This window comes from Cottoperca gobio, chromosome 13 (genome assembly GCF_900634415.1).
Source record: "Cottoperca gobio chromosome 13, fCotGob3.1, whole genome shotgun sequence".
Lineage (NCBI taxonomy): Eukaryota > Metazoa > Chordata > Actinopteri > Perciformes > Bovichtidae > Cottoperca > Cottoperca gobio.
This window is the reverse complement of record NC_041367.1, coordinates 2,702,065-2,726,321: the sequence shown is the minus strand read 5'-3', so window position 1 is coordinate 2,726,321 and position 24,257 is coordinate 2,702,065. Positions and strand designations below refer to the sequence as shown.

The window sequence follows — 24,257 nt, the reverse complement described above, 5'->3', positions numbered from 1 at the left end:
GTGCTGATGCACTGCTGGAAGTGGGTCAGACACAAGAGCACAGTGGAGAGCGAGCGGAGAGTGTACGCTCAGCAGACATCCAAAACAAAGAGGCTTGGAAACAGTGAAGCTTGTGTACAGTGAGGAAGAGGAGGAGGAAGAGACGGGGGCAGGAGGCTTTGTTGACAGAGTGCAGAGAGGAGGGTGGTCAGATCATCATGTCACTACAGCTGATTCAATGTTGCATCTTTCTAAACCATGACTCTAATTAGGAAATGGCAGCCCGACGCACGTTCATGTCCAGTTGGTGCATCGGTGCTCAACCTTCAGCCTGTACTTGTGTTTCACCCTGAATCCACCAATGATGTAACCGCATCAACAATCTGTGTCCCTGCTGCCATATACAAAGTAATGTGTAATGAGTTGGGCTGTTTATGTCAACATGAAAAGGCTTCAAAGCAAGAGTCTGTAGCTCTTCTTGCCAGAGGGAGGCAGTGTTCTCATTCAATGCACATTAACATTCTTCACAGCATCCATTTTGCCTTCAATTCTGTGCCGCTCTTAAGCTGCAAAATGATCGCCAGCCACAGAAGCAGAGAGCAGCTAGTTATCTTGTTCTTCATGTGGGCACTTTGAAGAGACGAGAGGCCGGAGCACAACAACACAATAAAAGAAAGATCTGAGAAGACGGAGGAATGTGAAGAATGAAAGCTCCTTCAGAGGACGGACGAAGGCAGTGTCACACTTAAACCTGAAATGTGCTTGGAAATACCATAAAGTTATATTTATGAGTTTGTTCAGGGAAAATTGTGACCACACGCAGCAGAGGAGCCCCCCCCCCCCCCCAGCTGGCATGAAACACAATGAATCTTTTTGTTACATTATGGTTTTAAGTCTCATCTAAACATTTCTTAAAGCACACACACGACACCAAAACAGATTTAATACCTTCAGGAAAGTCACATTCCTGTTCGCTGCAACGTGTGTGTGTGTGTGTGTGTGTGTGTGTGTGTGTGTGTTCTGCTTTACATCTGTCCTGGCACCCTGTCAGAGCATCATCTGGTTACCCATTCTGAAACTGAACATGCTTTGTGTTTATCCTCCCACACGTAGCCACAGCGGGGAATCCAGTTTGTTCAAATCAAGCAATTGTTTGAAGAATAAAAACTTCTCTGGATCTGGCGACAGAATGAGCCCTGAGACAAAACAGACCCCACCACGGTGCGCTTGGTCTTGGTAAATACTTTATATGCAATTGTTTCTTGATCTTTGCAAACACTGTATATAAAACACTTAAGGTAACATTTTTCAAACATTTAAAGCGCGTCTGAGCGTTCAGACAGACAGGACACAGTAATCTACAGCTTTATAAACATTCTCCCCCCTCTGGCCTATCCACACACACACACACACACACACCCCTCACCCCCACACACAACCCCTTCCAAACACACACACACACCCCTCACCCCCACACACACGCACAGCCACCAGGCTTCTCCACCTATTATTCACAGTAGGTTTTATAACACTGTTTCTGTATCGTATGATGTTCAACATGTTTTTATTATTTAAAATAGCTATCAACATTTATGCCGTAATATTTGGAAAGTGATACATTTGTATTTACATAAGCTTATTGAGCAAGACTCAAATACAATGTGTGTGTGTGTGTGTGTGTGTGTGTGTGTACATATGTATAACTGTATGTAGATGTGTGTGTGTGTGTGTGTGAAGTCTATTTCCACTGATAGCGTCCACTCTGCTCGATACAGTCCAGTTAGAAAAGAAGAAGAAGAAGAAGACGAAGTCGTGGAGCTCTGATGAGTTTTTGCTCCACAATGTTGCTTCGACGCAGGACAGCAGAGCGATCGCTGCCCCATCACTCGTCTGTGATGGCGTGAGGAGATTATGGGAGACTGAAGTGATGACGGGAGGCGCTCACAGCACGTTGGACTCGTCAGTACATTCAGCAGAGGCCAGGAGTCGTCAGAAGTCACGCTGGACGGCTGTTTCAGGGTCCTACAACCTTTCCTTTCACACCGGACAAAAAAGTAAGAAAACGTGGCAAATGGTCACAGTACCATGTCTTGATTTTAAAACGCTTCCTTGAGCATCAAAAATGGATGCTTGAGAAGTCTTAAACTTCCAGCTAAATCGTTCACATCACCCCCGTTGTCCTCCTCCTCCTCGCTTACCTTTTCTCTTTCACACACACAGCGATGCAAGCACACACGTGTACATTCATATAAGCAATCACACACACGCACACACAGAAAGAAAGAACACACACACACACACACACACACACACAGGGACCTGGGTAAGAGACCAAACTAATGTGAGAGGAAAGTGAGGCACATAATCTGACGGGCAAAATCCAGCCTGAATTTTGGTATCCTCCAAACAGAAGTGGATGATTAAGGTGTCGCAGACCGGCCCGGGCTTCCAGCCCAGCGAGGACTTCTGAAATGTAACTACAGTATGTAGCACCTATATTCTCCCAGGTGCCGTGTGCATACTCAATCTTTAAGTACCTATTAAACGGAGACAGCGGTAGAAGCTCTGCCTCGTCCACATGAGTAACAGCTATGCCGGCGAGAGATATCGGGGTGCGAGTAAAGGTACCGCAGTCGCGATATGAATGGTGCTGAAAGCTTTTCTTTCACATCCTCATTTGCTTTTACCGAGGTCGAAGGCATCGTAACAGAGATCCACATAATTAAACATTTAAAGAATGCGTGTGCTCCAACGGTCTCATAAAGTCTGTGGGTTGGGACCCGGCTCCCTACATGGAGAGAACAGGTGGTGGGGAGCTGGGGTCAGAAGAACAGGGACTAACAGGGTCGTTTCCTGGGTGAGAAAGCTTAAGAACCACAAACAGAGTCTCTGCTGAGTGCAAGAGTAACAGTGGTTGGAAATGGAAATGGAAATGTCGAGTGAATCTCTTGAGGGCGTCTACAGAGGTCCTTGAAAGCCCCCCCGTTGGTCTTCGAGGGCCATTTATTCAAAGTGGCGGCACTTTGCTATCCCTGTATGTGAATGTCGGTCTTTTGCGACTCCTTTTCCATCGACCTTCCCTTTACAGTATTTAAAAGCTACTTCATTATCCTGGGCGTGTTGGTTCACAGGGTCAGTTAATTTTGTTCCAAATTGATAACAGAAAGAGACAGTAGGGGGAGAATGAGCGAGCAGGTAATCTGTCCATCCTTCCAGTCACCCCTCGCTTCGTTAGGATGGGCATCGGGAGATTATGCGAGTGTCAGTTCAACCGTCGTCTGGGGTCGAGTCTTCGGGGGAGGATGAGTCCTCGGCGAAGTCGTCCGATGAGCCGCTCTTGTGGATGCGGCCGTCGCTGCGCATGCTGTGGAAAGTCTTGCGGAAAGCCTCCATCATCGAGTGCGCCAGCTTCTTGGCCTCCAGCTTGCTCTCGCACTCCACGGCGTGGCAGTCCATCTGGAAGGTGAGGTCGTCGTTGATCTCGCGGTAGATCCAGGCGAACACGTTGGGTCGGACGCTGTGGTCGGCCGTGCAGTAGGCGATCCGCGCCACCTGGTAGGTGTCCATGGTTACCGAGGCCTCGCCGTGCTCATCCAGGTGGTGAAGACGCACCTGGAAGGGCCGGATCTCCAGCAGAGAGTTGCCCTGCTGCTGCGCACGACGCTCCACCAGGCCCACCACCGCCGACTCTGTGCAGCCGGACAGGAACTGGGTCCCGGAGATAGTCACCTTACCCAGGTAGGCCACCTGCAGGAAGACACACACACACACACACACACACACACACACATAATATGAGACTCTTTGCCCACAACGCCACGTCACATCACAAACAAAGCTGTTGGCTACAAACGTTCACTGGATGTACAAAATCAGCAGGGATACGATCCGACACCCCTTAGACACATGAGAGAGTTCTATAATTAGTATGATTTATGAAGCACTTCCCTTCAATAATGTCCTTAATAATAATAAATAAAGATGACCATATAATGAAATGCCTCTTAAATAATAAACAAACATCTCATAAAAGGGGATTTTAATAGAAACACAAACAGAATAAAGCCCGTCATCGTTAGGAAAGCAGAAACTCTGTCCTGATGCCGGTCACCTCGTGGGGACGTTGACTTGAGCTACGTTTGATACTCAGATAGAAACATTTTAAAAAGGCCAGAAGAACATAACGTCTGGCCGACAACACCTGCAGAGATGAGGTGTGCATGACGTCGAGGAAGCATCAGAATAGTGTGCAGAGCTTTATGTCTTCAGCCCTAAATAAAGGGCGTCGTCATACTCTGATTGGACAAGAGAGGAAATGCACCAAGCTGCTCTCAATTCTTAATTAGGAGCCGACAGGTGATGTGAATAACCTCCAATCAACTCAGGGGGAGTGTGACCTTCAGGGAAAAGGGAAATGACAACAAGTCCCAAAGAAAGAGGGACCGCCACACATTACACACCTAACCCGTTTAATCTCAATCTGCACACAGTCTGGGGACGTAACCCGGTCACCTTCTGTCACTAGCAGAGGTGACGAGAGGCTCTTCTAATGACATGCTGAAGGACGTGTGTGTGTGTGTGTGTGTGTGTGTGTGTGTGTGTGTGTGTGTGTGTGTGTGTGTGTGTGTGTTCCTTCCTGAAGAGAACTGTGTTGAGCTGTGGCTGCAACATAGAATACCATAGTAATGACACTGCATACCAGGAGAGTGATAGACTGAGGAGATGGAGAGAAAGTAGAGACGTGAACAAAGCAGGAGTTTTCTAAGGGAACGTGGCCAAATGGAGAGCGGTCCAGGAATAATGGCTGCCTTGTGCGCGCTCTCTGCGTGGTGTTCTTTATAGCTTTATAAAAATACACAGAGGAGGAGCCTGCGACGAGTCAAACGCTCAGAGAGTTTGCACTCCTGTCTGTGTTTACACTGGGGCAGGGGAATACTCCTCTCTCTGCAGAGTTCATTACAGCTGGCTGACATGCAGCACACATAGCTGCAGAAAACATGCAATGATAAGTGTGAGATGTGCATCATGTACGAGTCTGGAACCAGCATTCATGTCAAGACATTCTGTGGTTTCAGTGCCCTTAAGAATGCACGTAACTATTACCTGCAGGTCTTCATTAATATCAGCAGAGGTCCACGCAGCTTTATCTTCCTGCCCTCAATCTCCGCTAGCGTTTTCTCTGAATGGGATCTTTCAGAGTAAGCATGGACAGCAGTCAGCCTCTTGGCTAGACAGGAAGTTAAGTCCTACGTAGCGCAGGTGCAGCATTTACCTTAATCTAAAATAATTGTAAAAACTAATGTAGGAACCAACATCTGTGGTGAGGATGCACTCAAGATACCAAGAATGTTTTGTAACTTCCTGCACTCTTTGTGAAGCTGTGGAGCCAAAACACAAACTCTTCATCACGCATGAAGGAATGTGAAGATCCTTTAAAGAATAGGAATGAATAAGATGTAGACATTGAGTTACAACAGGAGATAGAGACAGAAGAAGAAAATATATTATAATTAAAAGTCTGTGTGTCGAGTAGGAGCTGGAGCCAGGATATGGTTAGCCTAGCTTAGCATAAAGACTGGACGCGGGAAGAAACAGCCAGCCGAGCTGTACGGAGAATTACAGAAACGTGTTTTTAGGTGTAGGTACATGCAAATTATGAACAAGAAGACCATTTATATAAATAGTCTGTACTTGAACAATGGTGCAGCTACTCAAAGGTAGCATGTGTAGCATCTGCTCCAGGTACAAACACACACTGGTGCGCTCCCACACTGAAACCTCTGATCACAGCGCAACACTGCATTGATTCCCAGTTTCATATAGGCAACAGCAAGAGATCCAGGAAGTGAAAGCAGCTGCCTCCTCATGCCTGGTGTTCATTAGTGGAGACCGCAGGGGTGGGACATCCAGCCTTTGCACCCGATCCATCATTCAGCCGAGGACCACAGGTCTGCAGGAGCAGCCTGGAGGCCGGGTGGTTTGCTCGTCGACCACACTGACACCCTCTCGCAGCCAAAAGGCGGTCAGTCACTCAGCCAGCCAACAAATCTAAAGACGACGCCAAGATACATCAAGCATCCACAGTGTGCCGTTTGTATGTCAAACAGCAATAAAGAGTCATTGTGCACTTCTTCTTCTCCGTCGCTCCTATTTTGATATTGAGTTACTTGTTTAAACTGCGATCGTTTCTCCTGATTGCTTCCTAGATGAATGAAGACGGCTGCTCTGCCAGGTTTCATTCTCTTACAGCCGCTGGGAGCAGACCAACACACAAAGAGAAAGAAGTTAATGCTCGCTCTCAATCTGTGTGTGTGTGTGTGTGTGTGTGTGTGTGTGTGTGTGTGTGTGTGTGTGTGTGTGTGTGTGTGTTGTCTGCTCTACTGTCTGTGTGTGGAAGTGATCCAGTTAATGTGCCTGATTAAATAATGTTCACAACCGAGGAAGAAGAGCCAAGAGGCAGAGGCACACACGCAGACACACAGACACACAGACACAGACACACACACACACACAGACACAGACACACACAGACACACACAGACACACACACACAGACACACGCAGACACACACACACACAGACACACACACACACAGACACACACACACACACACACACACACACACAGCTAGCTTTGCGGTAACTAATCAAGACTTTATGATGCAATCTCAGAGAAAACAATATTTTCCCGTCAGAAAATGTCTCAATTTGTGACGGCTAAGGGGGGGGGCATGTCAGGAACAATTCAACGGACAAGTAGCACTGCCTACTAAAACTTATGCATTTGATTGTCCCCAATAAAAGACACGATTAATGGCTCACTGTATGAAACAGATTTTGTCGTTGGAGACATTTTGATTACAGCAAATACTCGCCAATGTTGTAAAGTAGGGATATTTTGAATTAGCAGGGACTACACATGGAAACAGTAAAGTAAAAATAAATAAAAACTCCTCTCCGGCCGAGCCAAACTTGAAAAAGGCTCCATGAAGGCAGATAATCTGGCAGACGACAGCAGGAATATGGCCAAGCAGACATGACACATAATAGGAAATCTGTCTTAAAATGGAGAAGTTGCTTCACCGCTTCCTCGTAAAAATCCTTCCTTTATTAAAAACAAGGTTGAGACTTGAAACTAAACCCTCGGATAGAATAGTACTGACAAAACACCGTCACAGCCTGAGCTCTACACGTCTGAGACTTGTTTTGATTTGTAGGCAAACATCACAGAAAGTTATACAGAAAGAAGCCAGCGAGAGATGTAGACAAGCAGATTCAAAGTATGAGCACAACGCCTGAACTAAACAGCTGCAGCGTTAGGACACCACTATTGTGTGTGTGTGTGTGTGTGTGTGAACAACTCCTGTTATGATGGGAACATTGAAGAGACACACAGATGACGATCGTAGATTCTGCAGAGTCGTGACTCGGGTTGAACTGACTGACGCTGCAGGAACGAGCTGCTGTCAGGAAGCCGATCTACAGACAGACGACAGACAAACTCAAGAGTCTGTTTTTCCCCACACATGAGTCTCCAGGTAAAGATTGATACATCAATCCATCCGTCCCAGACCAGCACACATCTGCAGCTCTGGCAGCTCTCTCACGTCAGACAGGCGGCTTAAATCATTCCAGAGATCTACAGAGTGGCTTCAACTCTCCATGTGTTTCTCCTCGTCCTCCTCCAACTCTATCGTCTCCTCTCCCCTCTATCCTCACATCCCCTCCTACAGCTAACTTTTCTATACCGCCAAACTGAAAATATTGATTCCACATGAAGCGATACGGAGACAGAAATAAAGATGAGTTACAGGAGCAGTGGCCGTGAGGGCTGCGAGGAAGGAATGCTGCAGAAACAAGCGGAGCGAACACCGACAGGAAACAGACAGACGGGCGGAGGGAAGTGGACATTTAAACAAAGTGTCCACTGGATTACTGCTGCAGACAACAAACTACAAGTGTGTGTGTGTGTGTGTGTGTACCTGCTTCGTGGGACGGACACACAAACAAAGAACTGGAGTGTGAGACAGAGAAGGGAGGAGCATGTGTGGTGAGACATGTGGACACTATTACTGACTGTGTGGAGGACATGGTCTCCTACAGACTCTCAGGACTGATCCGGTGATCAGTAGGTGTTTGGTAGCTTCACTAGTGTGTCTACTTTTACTGTAAGAAGTTAGAAGACGTCCATATTGTTGTTCAGATGCATACGCTACATGCTGGCGTACGAAGTTCTGCCTCTGCATGTTTCTAACTCGGTTGAAGACTCATTCAAAACATAAAGTACAGACGGTCACAACAATGCATTTTGTGTTTAATGAGGACAAACAGATTTTAACAATTTGATGAATCTCGGGTTCCAAACCAAACTATGCTTTGAAAAAAAAACACAATTATGGTACGACAAAGAGAGAGAAACATATTGTTGTAAACAGATGGAGAGCAAAGCTGAATGCAAGAGGAGGACAGAAGAAAGTGAGGGAGACAGAAAAAACATCCACAGCCCACAAAGCAAACTGGTGGGAAGAGAGACGGGAACATCCTGGTCCCCTCACACACACACAGCACACACTGTCTATGTGTCCGTCTGTGTCTGTATGTGTGTGTGTGTGTGTGTGTAAGCACACAGGCATGTGTGTGAGGTGCAGAGCCTGGGCAGCTGTTGCTGCTGGAGCCACAGCTGGTTCGGCTATCAGCACAGAAAGGAGCAGAGGGGATGAGAAGTAAAGGAGGAGGAAGAGGAGGAGGAAGAGGAGGAGGAGGAGATACCCGTCCCTGCAGAGAGGCTTTGGGAACATGGAGGAGAAGAAGAAAAGAGGACAGAGCAGAACAATGAGCCGGTTGTTGAGGAGCAGCATCAGATTGTGATGTGAAGGTACAGACAGTCAGACCCACTGCAGGAACTAGGAGTCCAAGGACAGTGGTGGTGCAGACAAAACAAACAGTCTGTTCTCCCCCCCCCCCCCGTTTGAGTTTGAGTTCTTTTCCAAATGGCACGAGATAAGATGTCAGTGTGAAGGAACGATTATTTGTCTTCATGGCTCAGTGGCCGACTGTTTGGAAACATTCAGGACTGTCGTTTGCCAAAAGTAAGAAAGATAAATGATATTATCAGAGTCCACGAGGAAGCAGCTCAGTGACCTCTGGTTGTGTTGATTAATCTGCTGATTATTATTATTATTATTATTAATCAAGCCCTGAATGTGTTTACATAAAACTGATATAAGTCGAACGATATATTGTGATTGGACTTTCTTTACTTCCTAGATCGTAACATCTGTACAGTATCGCCTCGTCACTCCCGACACTGGGACTGCAGCGTGTCCTATAGATAAAACACAAGCGTCCCACTGTCAGCGGTTCTCCTGGCCGTTCTCCCCCCAGCAGGCCCCCGCTGGATCCCCCAACATGACCGGGAATCCACAGCTTGGGAATGCAGCATTCCTGAAGAGGTTGTTAACATTCCTGTAAACTTATTGAATCAGCACAGTGCAGCTGGCTCCGCTTGCCACGGCATGCATTTTCTTCTTTAAAGTGCTGTGTGTGTGTGTGTGTGTGTGTGTGTGTGTGTGTGTGTGTGTGTGTGTGTGTGTGTGTGTGTTTGCTTGTTTGTGTTGCGCGGTGAGAAGACGACGATGCTGCACGTGTGTGTGTGTGTGTGTGTATGTGTGTGTTTAAGTACAAAACAGAGTCTGAGTGTTTCCAAGACAGGAGCACCTCAGTGTATATGAAAGAAGCTTTCACAGTCCCAACAGCTTCCATACATACGGTAAGATTCTCCAACGTGTCCACGTTAACGTTCCCCTCTACAGACACTGGTGGACCAAAATCTCACCCAAACAAATTTGCAATGCAAAAAAGGGTAAGAACGACTTTTCTTTCCAAACTAACACACGCTGTATGGTCAAGCCACATACGCATAGTGTGACTGCTGTGCCTGAGCCCGTCGGGATCGGCCTGCAGAGCACGCTGCGCTTCATCTCGTGTAATAAAGAGTGGCAGCCCGGGTCAATCAGGGGATCTGAGGGAAGTCCTGAACTGCTGCCCAGTCTGGATCCTCCTCTGGCGAGTAACAGCACAGACAACACACGAGTTAACCTGAAGCTCGATCCAACGCCTCTCGTCTCCATAACACACACGTTTACAGCTTTAAAGGCTGTATACGTAAAGGTATAGCCCTTTAGAGTTCCCCTGTCAGCAGGGGATCATCATCACAGGTGGAGAAGCAAGCTGATGTTTATACCTATAACCAACCATTCTTAATTTATAAATCACACACACACACACACACACACACACACACACACACACACAAAGGCTCCATGAGACACAAACATACACACATTCAGCAGGCAGCCGCGGTCCTCTCACCCCGGCTGCTAATCATCGGGTTGTGGTCACTGCGTGTTCTGTTCTGGAGGAGAAGTGACGTTCAGACTGACATCAGAATACCAAGTGCAGCGGGACAAAAAGCCTCTCTGCCTGACGGACTAGATAAAGACCCGGTGGTGTGAATGACGTCAGTGTGGGAGAACCACACACTGTCACTGGTTTAGTTTCACTATACACGAGTAAAAGAGCCAGTGCTCTTAACTCGCATGTGCAGAACAGAGTTGACAAAAGAGAGAGAGGACAAACTTTATTATTAACACGGTGCCTACTGTGACAAAATGCCAATTTTATATATATATATATATATATATATATATATATATATATATATATATATTATATATATATTTATATATAAATAAATATATATAATAAATAAAATATATATATATATTATTTATTTTATATTTAATTATTTTGTGTATATATATATATATATATATATATATATATATATATATATATATATATATATATATATATATATATATATATATATATATATATATATATATATATATATATATATATATATAATAAATAAATAAATAAAAAGAACAAAATATATTTTTTTAATAAATATATACATTTATTTTTTATAAATATAAGATGGAGAAAAGCAGCAAATCTTCACAATTGAGAAGATGGAACGAATCATCACGAAGATTCATTCGAGATAAACAATAAAAACACAAATATGATCTTTTAGCAGCATTTTGTTAAATGGAGCTTCTTGTAAAGTAAGTTTCCACTTCACGTCCATGATAACACTTCTACAGTCTACAAACCGCCTCTCCACCGGGCTGCTACAAATGTAAGGTGGACGTGAATCAGACGCTTGTGTTCTCATTTACTGTGTGTGCAAGGTGGAAATGCAAAGCCGAAGGGGGCCGCATGAAAAAGCGTGCATTTATAAAATGTTATTTGGCTAGACAGGGTGATAGTTTGACTGAAACGCGACTCTGAAGAGACTCGAGCAGAAAAGCTGCATATTCCTTCGTATTTTGAGATTTTGAGCAGAGTCCAAAGATATGTCATCGTTTGTCATGACGTAGGACTGTGGAGCAGGCGCGGCTGTGAAGTGCATTGAAGACATTTTCTCAATGGATGTGAAGAGGCTTTGACAGCAGCAGGCCAGGCAGGGCAAAGAGAGGTGGCCTCTCATCCTCGCTAGCTGTTAGCTTTGGCAGAGGGACAGCAGCCCTCAGCCTGCCTGCAACTGAGAGAGCGCAGTGAAGGAGAGAGGGGCTATAAAACATGAGGATAATAAGTGGTATCATACTGTAGGGTACTAGTTCTCTCCCTTGAAAAGAAAGCGTCTGTGCAACAGCTCGGCTGCTGCAGCAGGTGGGCAGACAGGTATGCAGACAGGCAGGTAGTGACTCAGACAGGAAGTTACACAAGCCAACAGATGCAGGCGGCAAGGCAGACACACTTGCATACAAGGAGGCCGCAGACAGATGAGGGAAATGATTTTTTGTGTGCGTGCGGCTGGTATTCTGCTGAATAGCTTTCGTGGTATCTATGGCAACATGGCTTTGGCATTCTCTGTGATGCTGGAAAGAGCGGCGAGGACAGAAGAGGAGCGGGCAGCGAGTGGATGCTGGGATTCACACAAAACAGAGAGGGATACCAAGGGCGATGCATAAATATTTATCTTCCATCGTGGCGAGACTCCCACTGAGACTCGGTGCATCGCTACACCGCTGGGTTCGGATAAACAGCTGGTCAGCCGCTTCTTAAAGGGCCACGTATTAATTATGCTCGTTTTCACTTATATTTGGGGTTTCTGCTAGAACATGTTTACGAGGATGTTTTACACAAGCATTGAAAAAAGTGAGTTTTTCCTATTCTGTCCCCTTTAATGCTAACGCACTCTTTACCGGCCGCCCAAACAAAACACTGGAGACTTCAGCTGCAGCGAGGCTGCTGACGAGAACCAAGAGGAGAGACCACATCAGTCCAGTGTTAGCCGCTCTACACTGGCTTACACTAACGTTTAGACTTTAAGGTCCTTCTTGTATACAAAGACCTAAACAGAACTGCACCAAGTTACCGACTCGCTAATAAACTATGTGCCCCCAAGAACATTACGATCATCCACTACTGGTTTATTAAATATTCCCAGAAACATCCAAAAGAAAATTGGGGATTCAGCCTTTAACAATTATGCACCAAAGCTATGAAACACTTTACCTGCAGACATTAGGGAGGCAAGCTCGCTCAATATCTTCACAAGTAAACTGAAGACATATCTCTTTACTTTAGCCTTTTAATGGTGATATTTTATATCTCTTTACTTTAGCCTTTTAATAGTGATATTTTATATCTCTTTACTTTAGCCTTTTAATATTGATATTTTATATCTCTTTACTTTAGCCTTTTAATGGTGATATTTTATATATCTTTACTTTAGCCTTTTAATAGTGATATTTTATATATCTTTACTTTAGCCTTTTAATGGTGATATTTTATATCTCTTTACATTAGCCTTTTAATGGTGATATTTTATATCTCTTTACTTTAGCCTTTTAATGGTGATATTTTATATCTCTTTACATTAGCCTTTTAATGGTGATATTTTATATCTCTTTACTTTAGCCTTTTAATAGTGATATTTTATATCTCTTTACTTTAGCCTTTTAATGGTGATATTTTATACAATCGTTAATGCTGCCACTTTAAACTCAATTAAATGCTTTTATTAAAGCTGCTATTTAACCTCTTAACTATTAGCCTTTTCCACTTTTACTATTTTTATTCTGCTATTTAATGCTATTTTAATGCTATTTTAATACTATTTTATGCTATTTTTAATACTATTTTAATGCTATTTTACTATTAATACTATTTTAATGCTATTTTAATGCTATTTGTTCTGCTATTTTTAATGCTATCTTTAATGCTATCTTTAATGCTATCTTTAATGCTATCTTTAATGCTATCTTAATGCTATCTTTAATGCTATCTTTAATGCTATCTTTAATGCTATCTTTAATGCTATTTTTAATGCTATTTCACATTTACATCAACACTGTGATTATTGTACTGTAAATGCTCTTATTCTGTCTAATCTTGTACTATTTATTTTGCTGTGAAGCACTTTGGGCTAGCAATTCTTGTATGAAAGGTGCTATACAAATAAAGCCTAGTATTATTATTATCTGAAAATCTAAACACTTCCCCGTGATTGACCGGTAAATACCCCTCTATACGTCCGTTACCTCGTGGAAGTATTAGCAGTCCATTACTCAACGTCTCCCATGTAACCACACGATTGAGATGCTCTCAGTGCCATTTTACTGGGCCTTTAAAAACAATGAATAAACTCTGCAAACTGTCAAGTAGCCGTGTCCATGTCAGAGAATTGGACTTTCCCAGAACTATCTTCGCACTGCGACACAACAGAGAATCGTTTCATCCTTAGGAACGTTGTTTAACAACTGAAGTCGACATGGTGTAGTTCCAGCCGTGCATTTAAAATGCAAAACTGTGACGAGTTTTATCACATGAAAACATGCTTAAACAATTCCGCTGCAGCATTTACAAGAGGAGCACGTCTTGCTTGATTGTGTTGTGCCTGGCAGGAGAACAGATGTCTTTAAGAGACGCGACGATGAGAGAAGAGCAGGTGCAAAGACTTGTAACAATGTGTCTTTGATTTGAAACAAAGCGAGCATCTGTCTTAATTCCCTGGGTTAAATATTCATTCTTGTATGCATCAGCATTAGTTGTTATATAATATTATAACACAACTTAGTGTGGGACGCTTTTATTTGATTTGAAGACAATAAAAACCCTGAAAATTAACCTTCTGAACCCCCGAGCACGTTGTAACTGTAGCATCTTTGTTCACTGCGATATGGAGATCCTGCACCTCCACGGAATCGAGTCTTTTGTGCATTTAATGTTTCTTTCCAAAGGGGTTCCCAACACTGGGGGGGGGGGGGGGGGGGGGGGGGAGGGGGGGACACATATGATCCATTCAAGTTGAAATTCTGATGATAAGGATTGTAGAGTTCAGAGGGTTAACTTGTTTGACCCCATGTCTGCATGTGCATCTCTCGCAGCCAGACCGCACGTCTCTGCTCCGTCTTACCGACTTTCACTTCGTGTTCACATCTGAACTCAGGAGCTTTTGGGAAGTGCTGCTGAGGACTCAACACTTTTGTGTCTGGGAATGTGTTATTCAAGACGTGTATGAATACGTATATAAATGTAAGCGACGGTTAGTCTGTGTGTGTGTGTGTGTGTGTGTGTGTGTGTGTGTGATAATGTCAGATAGTTATATGTGTGTTTCTTGGCAATCAGATATGAAAAGTGCAGCTTAGTTAGTTGGAAAAGCTTCTTGTTAATGTTACAGCGTAAGTGACAACGCACAAAACAAAAGCCACACCGCCTCTTAAAGTCGACATGTGCCCACAGTCATGGCGTAAAGCAGGCAACGACACACACACACACAGACAGACACAGACACAGAGACACACACACACAGTTACTTTAGAAGAGTCGTGTGTTACAACAGAGCTGCTGTCGTTTGTTTTCTGCGTCAAGGACACAAAGAAGAATAAGCTGTGAGTCCAACAGCTCATTGGATCAACCACTACATCTGACACACACTCACACACATTTAATATTAAAAGAATGTGATTCACACACACTTCACTCTCACGGGTTGATGAATTAAACGTGTGTGCAGAAAAGAAAAAGGAACAACAGTTGGATTATGGTTCCATTAATGCGATTATAGATTTCCTGGCTGGATTGAGGGATTATCGGGTTCATGTGACTACCTTGTATCCAGCATGGGTCCTGCCCTTTGTGAGCGGCGTGGTGGAGCAGAGCTCGATGGCCTCGGGCTCGTGGAAGATCACCGTGGGCAGCGGCTCCTTCCTCAGCGTCAGCACATTGAGCTTGGTCTTCAGCATGGTCTGAAAGTGCTGATGGAGAAAAGAAAGAAGCTGTGCTTTAGGCAAATTCACAACCAGTAACCAAGAACGATAACCCCGTCGGTTAACATGTGTAGCTTCCCCGTCGTATACACTTAACTCGGGCTGCAACTAACATTTTTGATTAATCTGTCGTTTGTTTTCTCGATTGATTGATTAGTTGTTTGGTTTATAAAATACCAGAACACTTGATGTTGATCTGTGTTTCCTGAAGATGACGTCGTCAAATGGATTTGTTTTGTCCATCATCAGGTCAAATGTTGTCATTTATATCATGTTTTTGACCAAATACCTGCAAAAGCACTGATGTCACGTCAGCTGTGTTTACTCGTTAGCATGCCAACAAGCTAAATTAACAACCTGCTTTAAGTCAGCACGTAGCATTGACATTGTTAGCATGTTAGCATTGTGCCTTACAGCCTTAATAACGAATGTTAATCAGGTCTTACAGGGACCATTGTTCTGTTAAGTCCAGATTACTTTTACAAAAGCTTCCATTCATTTTTTCCTCTTTGGCACTTCAAAGCCGTTTTCCATGTTGGACGGGAACAAAGTCCATTTTTTATGCAACCGATGCTTGAGAAACGTTTGACATTTTCAGGCGATGAAAACAGGCGACTCTGCCAGAACAGGCCGCCATCAATCTCCAGCGCCGGTTTGTTCGGCGAAGCCAAGTCGAACATCCTCAATCAACTTCCAGAAAACAGTTTGGTGTCCAGTCTCTGAATTAAACACCGCTGCATCAACATAAACATGTTACATTAATTAAAAGCATTGGTGCTCTGTAGTCCTGTGACACACGATCAATTACATTTTAAGGTTTTGAGATTGTATGTACAAAATGACACTTCAGGCCAATGTCATGCCCTCTAACCCTGTGATGGTCCCCTACGCTCCAACCTGTCGGAGCAGAAACCGCAGACGCACCTACACAACACCTTCATGTCGAGAGAAGAACAATAAAGAAAAGGGGGGGGAGAGATAAGACGAGTAAAGAACAAGGAGCAGATGAAGGAGAAAGGGAGAAAAATCAAGATGGCTTTGTGAAAGTAAAGCCACATGTGTGTAAACGCTCACTGACCTCCGCGTCAGCACTTTACAGCTTCCTGACAGCGGCTCACATTCCTGCGGTCGGCCCCGGTACGGAGAGGGGGGGGGGGGGGCTGTGGTGGGCTCTCCGACTCCTTCACCCCCCACCAGGAGCAAAAGGCCTGAGCGGAGGGCCGCTTGTGGAGTAACGCTGGAATTCTATTCATAATATTTTCACTGAATTCAAATGTTTTTTTATTTCTCAAGTCTCCTCATCAAGTTACTATTGATTCTATTTCTGACTTCAACGTGGACGCTGGCAGCTCCTCTGTCTCCAGCATCAGGGCCGTGCGGACCGGGCTCTGTGTTGAGACACGCATCCAACAATGGCACCGCGAAAAAACCCTCAAATGGACACGTGAGCGATCCCTAAGGGGGGGCCTGACCTCTGTGTCTGTTGCTCATATTAATTTCCACACTGTACAATTACAACAAGAGTAGATACAACTCACTGAGGGACTTGAGGTGTCGCCAAAATCAACACACATCAGAAATATTATAGTAGGATCTTTAAAAATGTTGGTTAAGTGACACCCAACACGGCCGCGCCCTCTGCTCCTTTAAACCCACATTTACAGCAACTGCCAACAATTTCCTCGTCAGCGCCGTTAAAGTCAATGAAGTGCACGACAACCCGGTTCCAGGGGGAACATTTCTACACGATCATCAAGATGCTTTTATCTCCGTTACAGAAGGTGAAGCTCTACATTCAGATTTCCTCGACATTGAGATCACATGTCGTGCAGACGAAAGAAAAACATCCAATAATAAATAAAGATATCCATATGTTGTTACAGGCGATAAAGCTACAGTCTGGATGGATCTTTAATTACACCTCTCTTCATGACATCTATTCATACTTACTAAACTGGATTACTTCCACTCTTTATATATTTAGTCTGGCTGTAAATGCAAACAAACTATTTGGTCATTTGTAAGCGAGTTATGACATTAACTGTCATAACAATAAAAAGCTCTCCATATTTAGCAGCATGACTGTAATGCAAGAAGAATCCACACTGACTCATTGCTGCCTGTACTCATGTGATTAACATGTATTTATAGCACAAAGTCACAATAACAAAGAACTTTACCAGAACTTCTTTTACAACCAGTTATATTTTATGGATCTCAAGGCTCATATAGTATGTATTTGCCTAAAAAAAACAGTACGTCCAATAAACTTTATCCCAGAATATTTTACATAAGCCAACCTTTTCTTCCTGAGAGAAGTACCAACATAGAATTGGGCGGACGACCGAGTTTAAATCCCACAGACTCTGCTTCCCAAGTATGTCCCTCGTCACTCCCGAGTGTCATCAGCACACGTACACATGCAAATTGTCCAGATAGATTCTGCATTTAAAGAAATATGTAAATGCAGGACAACATTTTAACAATCGCGTCCACGAGAGTTTCTTTGGAGCGTTTGCCTCCTGCAGTGATGAGCTTAGCAGGTCACAGATGGTAAGTTAAACTTCAGGTCCCCTGAGGGAGCATTCTTACAGAAAAGAGGTTCTCGGGTCAATCTCATGGTAAGACACTGCAGAAGAGGGTAAAAACAGACCCCTGCCACGCCTGCTGAGGCGTTATGGGGATGTGATCATGACAGAACGGTAAGAAAACAGGAGGAAATATCGTTTGGAAACCAGCAGAAGCCAAACGGAGAGACGTTGCGTATCTATAAAAGCATGATAATCTGAAGGAAAACATCCCTTGGATACAAATGGCTACCGGTTCATCCTGAAAACCTGTTAAGTGCGGTTAGGAGCCCAACACAGACCTCAACACCAAAACAGTTTGTCAACAACATTAGCCTGTCTCAGACACATCTGCACACACACCAACCCACACACACACACACACACACACACACTATGTGAGCGGGCTGGGAGATGAAAGAGCGTGTAGAGTTCTGTACCAGATGTTGTAGGTCTGTCGTCTGCAGAGTGCAAAGCGAGTAGGACATCAGTGTGTGTTGGTCATCTGCATCTCAGCTTTTCATTTTCCAGGGTCCAGGATCAGAACCAGTCAATCTAGACATCCTGTATCAGTGTCTGTCTCCAGTCTGGGGTTTAAATGTGGGGGCGACGCCTGCAATTAGGGTCAAGGTCGGCCTACACGGTCAGGAAACCATCCATGACAGTCAATGAGGATCAGAATCTCAATGATCCAGTCGGACAAACTTTGTACGGAGAGAAACAAACTAAGTAAGAGCAGAACGCCTCACACCTCGAGTTGCACATTGCTCCTCCTATAATGGCTAATAAAACTTTAAAAAGGCCCCTTGTGGTGTTTTCTTGTAAACAAAGTTCTGTTTACATTTAATATTAAAAGCACATGTTCTTTCTGGCAGATAAGCGCTGGGGAGCACTTCATCAAGTGCAACGCTAGAACAATGCCGTGACAACATATCAACACGCTAATCGCTGTTTGTATTATCGGCTAGCATCGCCTCTTTGCTTTTTATCATCTGTTTGGGCTTCCATCTATGTTTGACATGTTTTCTTCCACCATGAGCACCAACCTGAGGACGCTTCCCCTCACGCTTTGCTAAATGTACGTCGATAAAAGCACAACACTCACCAGAAGCAACAGTCGGCGTCCGCCGGGCCGATCTGCTCCCACAAATGGGCTTTTCGGTCTTTGTTATGGTGTCTGTCTAACATATAAAAGCTCAGGATAGACGGACACGGCCAAAACAAGCTTCTCCTCCGTTTTCTAATGAGAAGTCACCGGCGCTTTACAGACTAGGAGCGCTCAGAGCTGGGTGCAGAGCTTCTCCTCGAGGCGGTCGCATAAGCTCTCTCGTCATTGGGAACAATGGAAAATAAAGATGCTGGCACTAAGAAAAAACAATATCTGGACAATAAAGCTTACTCACCAAAATGTATTGTGTCTCTGCTTGAGGCCCAACAAATGTTTAATGCAGTTCCTTCCTTTTAAAACATGCAGAAGCTGCATTGTTTACATCCCTGTTTGCTTGCGAGCAGTTTTCTTCTTCCTCGCTTTTTGCTGACGCATTGTTACGTTTCTTGGGACGTTACCACCTGGTGATCAGTGGAGCAGTAGGAACTTTGGCAGGAATGTGTATCCTCCTATTGTATGTGCGCTTGCGTCGTAGCGTGTGTGCACGAGACATTAACCAAATGGGGACACGTCCAATTGCGCCATTAGTGGCTAAAAGCTCCACTGGGTACCTTTAAAGCTGGAGCATCCAGCTCCGTCCTGCCCTTGTTTGTATCTCAGACGCCATTTATACACATAAACACATCTTCCTTCCGTAACCTTATTGAAGAAATACACTGTGGCGTGCAGGTAGAGCAAGACGAGGTGTTCGCCCAGCATGTGGTGGCAGTTACTACCTAAAGCCAAAAGTAGGTTCATTGTTTGGTAAGGACTGGGCAGTGTAACTTTCTAAGCGGTCCCCTCTATGTGTTTACAGCCTCCCCCTCTGATCCTGGGACAGTTTACGAGAGGAAATATGTCTGAACGGGCGCGTGGGAGGTAGAAGGTCAATGATCGGATGCTGTGATTGGTGGGTTACTCCTGTAGGAGGAAGTGGGTATTAAAGTACCCAAACCTCAGAGCCTGGGGGAGGCAATTTCTGTCTGGCAGTAAAAACATCAACAACTCTTTGTCGTAAACAATGAACCCACCGCGACATCCCACTGTCAAGACCAATTTAAATATGTTCCCGTATTCACCTCCTGACGGAGACAGCAGTGTACAGCGTGTCCAAAATACGTACGAATCATGAACCCGCTCGGACTCCCAGGTGGAGGTGCAGCATTTAGTTAGCATGCCCCACAGAGCGGGAACAAGCTCCCAGAGGATATTCGACTTGCACCAATTATCACCACCTTTATGTTCTGCACTGCCTTTGACTGAACCTTAAATGTTCATCCTGAACTACCTGGCCCCCCCATCCTATATTCATGTCTCCTAATCTTTGAAGAGGTAGGAACATTTGTGAAAAAAGGTACGCTGATTTTGAGTATGACGCTATGAACCCACAACCTAATGGGAGTTGGATATACCGATCAACTTGTTTAATGCTCAGGTTCAAAAGAAATTTAATTTGGGGGGGTAAGAGCGAGCTTCTGCAACCTACGTTTACCCATAACATACCACTCTTCATAGACATGCAGGGACATATCGGGTGCCTTTTGTGAGCACCATAATTCCCCCCTTAAGTCTATTCTAGGAAATGGAGCTCTGAACCCTAGCTTAATACCAAGACAAAGGTTTTTACCAAAGGAAGGGACAAGAGACTCTCTGTCAGAAGCAAATCTGTGGAAAACCTTGAGCAATTATAACTTCCGCAAACAGGAGATTATGCCCATTCATCAAAAACAAAAAGCGCCAAGAGCCACTTCTTCACAAGAGGCAAACGTGTTGAGGGAACCATGGGAATTGTGTGCCAGTCTGCTGGTGGATTCCTTTTCTCACCGAGGCCACAGTCTCAACAACATAGCTGTGTGGCCGCAGAGCAACCTCAGACAGACGAGGAGACAGACGGGCCGAGGGACCGAGACAAATAAAGGCAGGCGGAGATAGCCGCGCAGTAACAAGTAAAGACTCACAGACAGGGGCTGGTTCCCAGCGTGTTCGACCTGAGTCAGCTATTACTGTCACGTCCACATCTCTCTACGTGCTGTGTGTCAGAGTCACACACATTAAAGTGTCGAGAGTGGAAACCGTGGCTAAAGGAAGATCTGCTGACGAAGGGAAAGAACATGTTTAGTAGCCTTAGGGATATTCAGAGAGGAAGCATGTTGTTGTGTGTGTATGCACGCTTAACCCGCCTGCCTTGCTTCCGAGTGTATACGTGCGTGTGTGTGTGTGCCCAGACCACTTCATATTGCGCAATCTATTGTTGAACTAACATGGCCTCTGCCTGGAGAGAAAGGGCCGCCTGAAACTGATTGAGGCATGTGGTCAGCGAGAGGTAGGAGGGATGGGGAGAAGTACACGGAGAGAAGAAGAAGAAAACATGATGCAGCATGGACACACAGCAACACACAGCAACACACAGCAACACACAGCAACACACACGTTGCTTCCAAATCACTTCTGATTGTTCATATAAAAGCAGTTTGCTATTTGTCGGGGATGCCTAAACTCACGCCACGACCTGCATCTCCTCACCCCCACACCTCCATCTACCCCCCCCCTCCTCCTCCTCTTCCTCCTCCCTGACTGAGTGTGAGGCAAAAATGCAGCAAGACATCAGGTGTTGCTATGGCAACAGAGGACAGCACCAGTGAGGATGATATGGACGGATGCCATAGTGAATGAAAACAACAGAACAGAAGATAATAAACACTAGCACATCTCACAGCTACCTACACCTTCAGCTGGAGAAAACCCCCCCTTACCTGACGCAGTGGGGCGGGGGGGGACACACACGGTCTAAAGAAGCTCGTTGCCATGTTGGGTACAAAGCAGGCGATGGGCAGGTCTGTCTGCTGTTTTTTATTCTCATCAGGGCTGCAACATACTTTCATTATTAATGAATCTGCTGATATGGACTTCTTCCACGATGCTCTGACATGTTGTAGACCAAACGACTCACTGATTAAACATCTGCAGCCGGAATATGAATGAAAAACCCTCACAGTGAAACGTGCTTTTTAAACGATATCTTAAATCGAAGAATCGTTATATCTCAGTTTCTCAAAATCCAAAGCGATGACTTTAAATGTCTTGTTTTGTCAGATATTGAGTTTAAGACGATGTAAACACAGAGAAAGCAGGAAATCGCCAAAGACCGTGGCCGTCCTTGTGGAGATGAACACTTCACACGGGCTTCTGCTCTTTACCCCAAGAACTGAACAACCCAGGCAGACAAAAGGTCATCCATCAAGTGAAGCATCGCCGGTCAGCGACGGCAGAAATATGCTAAACTCTTCAGCAACCTTGGCCACAGCTGGTCTCCAGGAGGTAAACTGGGGTGAGCCAAGTGGCGTTTATCAAAAGCACGATTTCTTTAAAACACATAAACCTGCCTTTAATCCTACATTTCCCACAATGCAACTATGAACTCGACATATATGCCCATGTCTTTCAAACTCCACGCTCCCAGTTTGTAAAGCATACTTCCTGTTGTTTTTAAATAGTTTCCAAAAGGACAAGCTGATGTCGATTTGTTCTCAGACTTCACAAAGTTAACGGCAGTAAAATCCCAAGTGTTCATTCACACAAAGAGGATTCATGAGAATGTGGACGCACCCCCATAAGCACAGTGCTGATGCACGATATTAAAGGACTGTGCGAGTTAAATGTCGCCGCTGCTCAATCTAAAAACATAAAGTATACACATACATTGAATTAGACAAGTCTTTAGCACGGTTCAGTTACAGTTTGGTAAACTAACACCTGTGAATAAATAACCAATACAATTACACTTTGAGTAAAGTATCAGCTGCTCTGATGGAAAACTGTAAAAATAACTTTCTAATTATTTCAACCCTGCAACCACATGAGTGTTCATGCTGCTCGTGTTTGAGTGTGGGGTTTATTTGGCAGTGACTGGAATGAATCACTTGCTCACATGCACTACCCAAACAAGCAACAAGCCACGTACAATGTGAGATATATGGTGACACAATGACACGTGTTGAGCTTCAGCAGTCAGTGTAGAAGAAACACACAAATAAATCACAGAGTTCAATCAACGTTAAATCAATAGCAGCTCCGTGATGGAGTCCAATGCAATGTTACATTACTATGATGTTTGAACTAATTGAGGAGTCGGGATGGGGGGGGGTCATGCAGATGTGTGTTAACGGACCCTGACTCCACATCTGAACACCGGAACTCTCGGTTTAAATAATTCGTGATTCCATCTTCTTGACGCCTGGGCAGAAGAAGGGATTGTGCAAGTTCACTTGGCAGGCAGTCCGCAGGCAGGCCGACATCTGGAGAGCATTACGTCTGCAGGAGACGTGAAGCCAGGCTGCACGGCTGTGCCCCTGGATATCAAACTACGTGTCATTAACGGCGTTTTCCCCCGTTTCTGAACAGGTCGCAGGCGGCAGGTTACCGACCGGAGCCTGCGACCGTTTCCTTTCTTTTCTTTTCTTTTTTTGGGGATTTCACACGTGAATGAAAGAGTGAATAAAGTGTAGATTAGCATCCTGATGTGACAACATGAAGGAGAAATAGAGTGACAACAGGAGGAGGAGGAGGCCTGCGGTTGCACTCAGTAGGTTAGTGAGCAGGTTTGGATGTAAAAAAGGCCTGTGGGCCATAAGAGCCGTTTTTATACACTACATGAAAATGCTTCTTTTTGACATTTTGGGGAAATCTCCAGAGGCGGATTAGCGTTCAAATGCAGCGGAGGTACAAAGTGTTGCACTGGCTTGCGTAACGTGAATAGGTGCATGGAAACGTCTCGCAGAGACAGAGAGATTAGCATAGAGGGGAACAAAAACCATTGTTTCAACACCTAAAGCGGTGTCTGTCATTTAAACGACGACTAACAACATCTGTAGCTGCTCAGACACCGGAGCAAGTCTCTGCAGGCTGGAGGCAGGCTGGAGCCAGGAGCCAGGCTTCAGTGTTCACACGGCTGCACCGTTTATTTACCGCTGCCCTGTCGACAATAAGCCTTTCACACACACACACACACACACACACACACACACGCGCGCGCTCACACACCAGATCTTACCTGCAATCGCTCCGACGCGGGTTGCCACATATTAGCAGAATGAAAGGTTCTCCGTCTTTAACTACAGCTTGTTCTCTTTCCGTAGTCCGGTTCACATCTGTTCGCTTTCACGGCTTGCCTCTCTGTCCTCCTTCAGTCTGGACTGGTCGGTAATGAAGGATGTGTTGCTC

At 44.8% G+C, this 24,257-nt stretch overlaps 1 protein-coding gene across 3 annotated transcripts; it reads right to left on the bottom strand.

Moving 5' to 3' along the window:
• Nucleotides 1–1,206: 1,206 nt before the first annotated feature.
• On the bottom strand, nt 1,207–24,257 carry pid1 (phosphotyrosine interaction domain containing 1). Of its 3 annotated transcripts, XM_029446832.1 has the most exons (3): nt 24,088–24,257; nt 15,165–15,311; nt 1,207–3,726 (listed from the first exon to the last, which is right to left on the bottom strand). In XM_029446832.1, the coding sequence occupies exons 1-3, from the start codon at nt 24,115–24,117 to the stop codon at nt 3,247–3,249; spliced, it is 657 nt and encodes a 218-aa protein (XP_029302692.1). In that variant the 5' UTR covers nt 24,118–24,257; the 3' UTR covers nt 1,207–3,246. The 3 variants fall into 3 exon arrangements, with proteins under 3 accessions (XP_029302692.1, XP_029302693.1, XP_029302694.1); XM_029446833.1 differs by lacking the exons at nt 15,165–15,311; nt 24,088–24,257 and adding an exon at nt 4,091–4,421; XM_029446834.1 differs by lacking the exons at nt 15,165–15,311; nt 24,088–24,257 and adding an exon at nt 4,181–4,410.

Bases quoted from the DNA above. Each gene is read 5' to 3' on its own strand.
- pid1 (XM_029446832.1), bottom strand. From the start codon at position 24,117: ATGTGGCAACCCGCGTCGGAGCGATTGCAG. The intron at 15,312-24,087 runs GTAAGATCTGGT...TTTCTCCATCAG, and splicing joins CCGCGTCGGAGCGATTGCAG to CACTTTCAGACCATGCTGAA. The intron at 3,727-15,164 runs GTAGTCACATGA...GTCTTCCTGCAG, and splicing joins GGACCCATGCTGGATACAAG to GTGGCCTACCTGGGTAAGGT.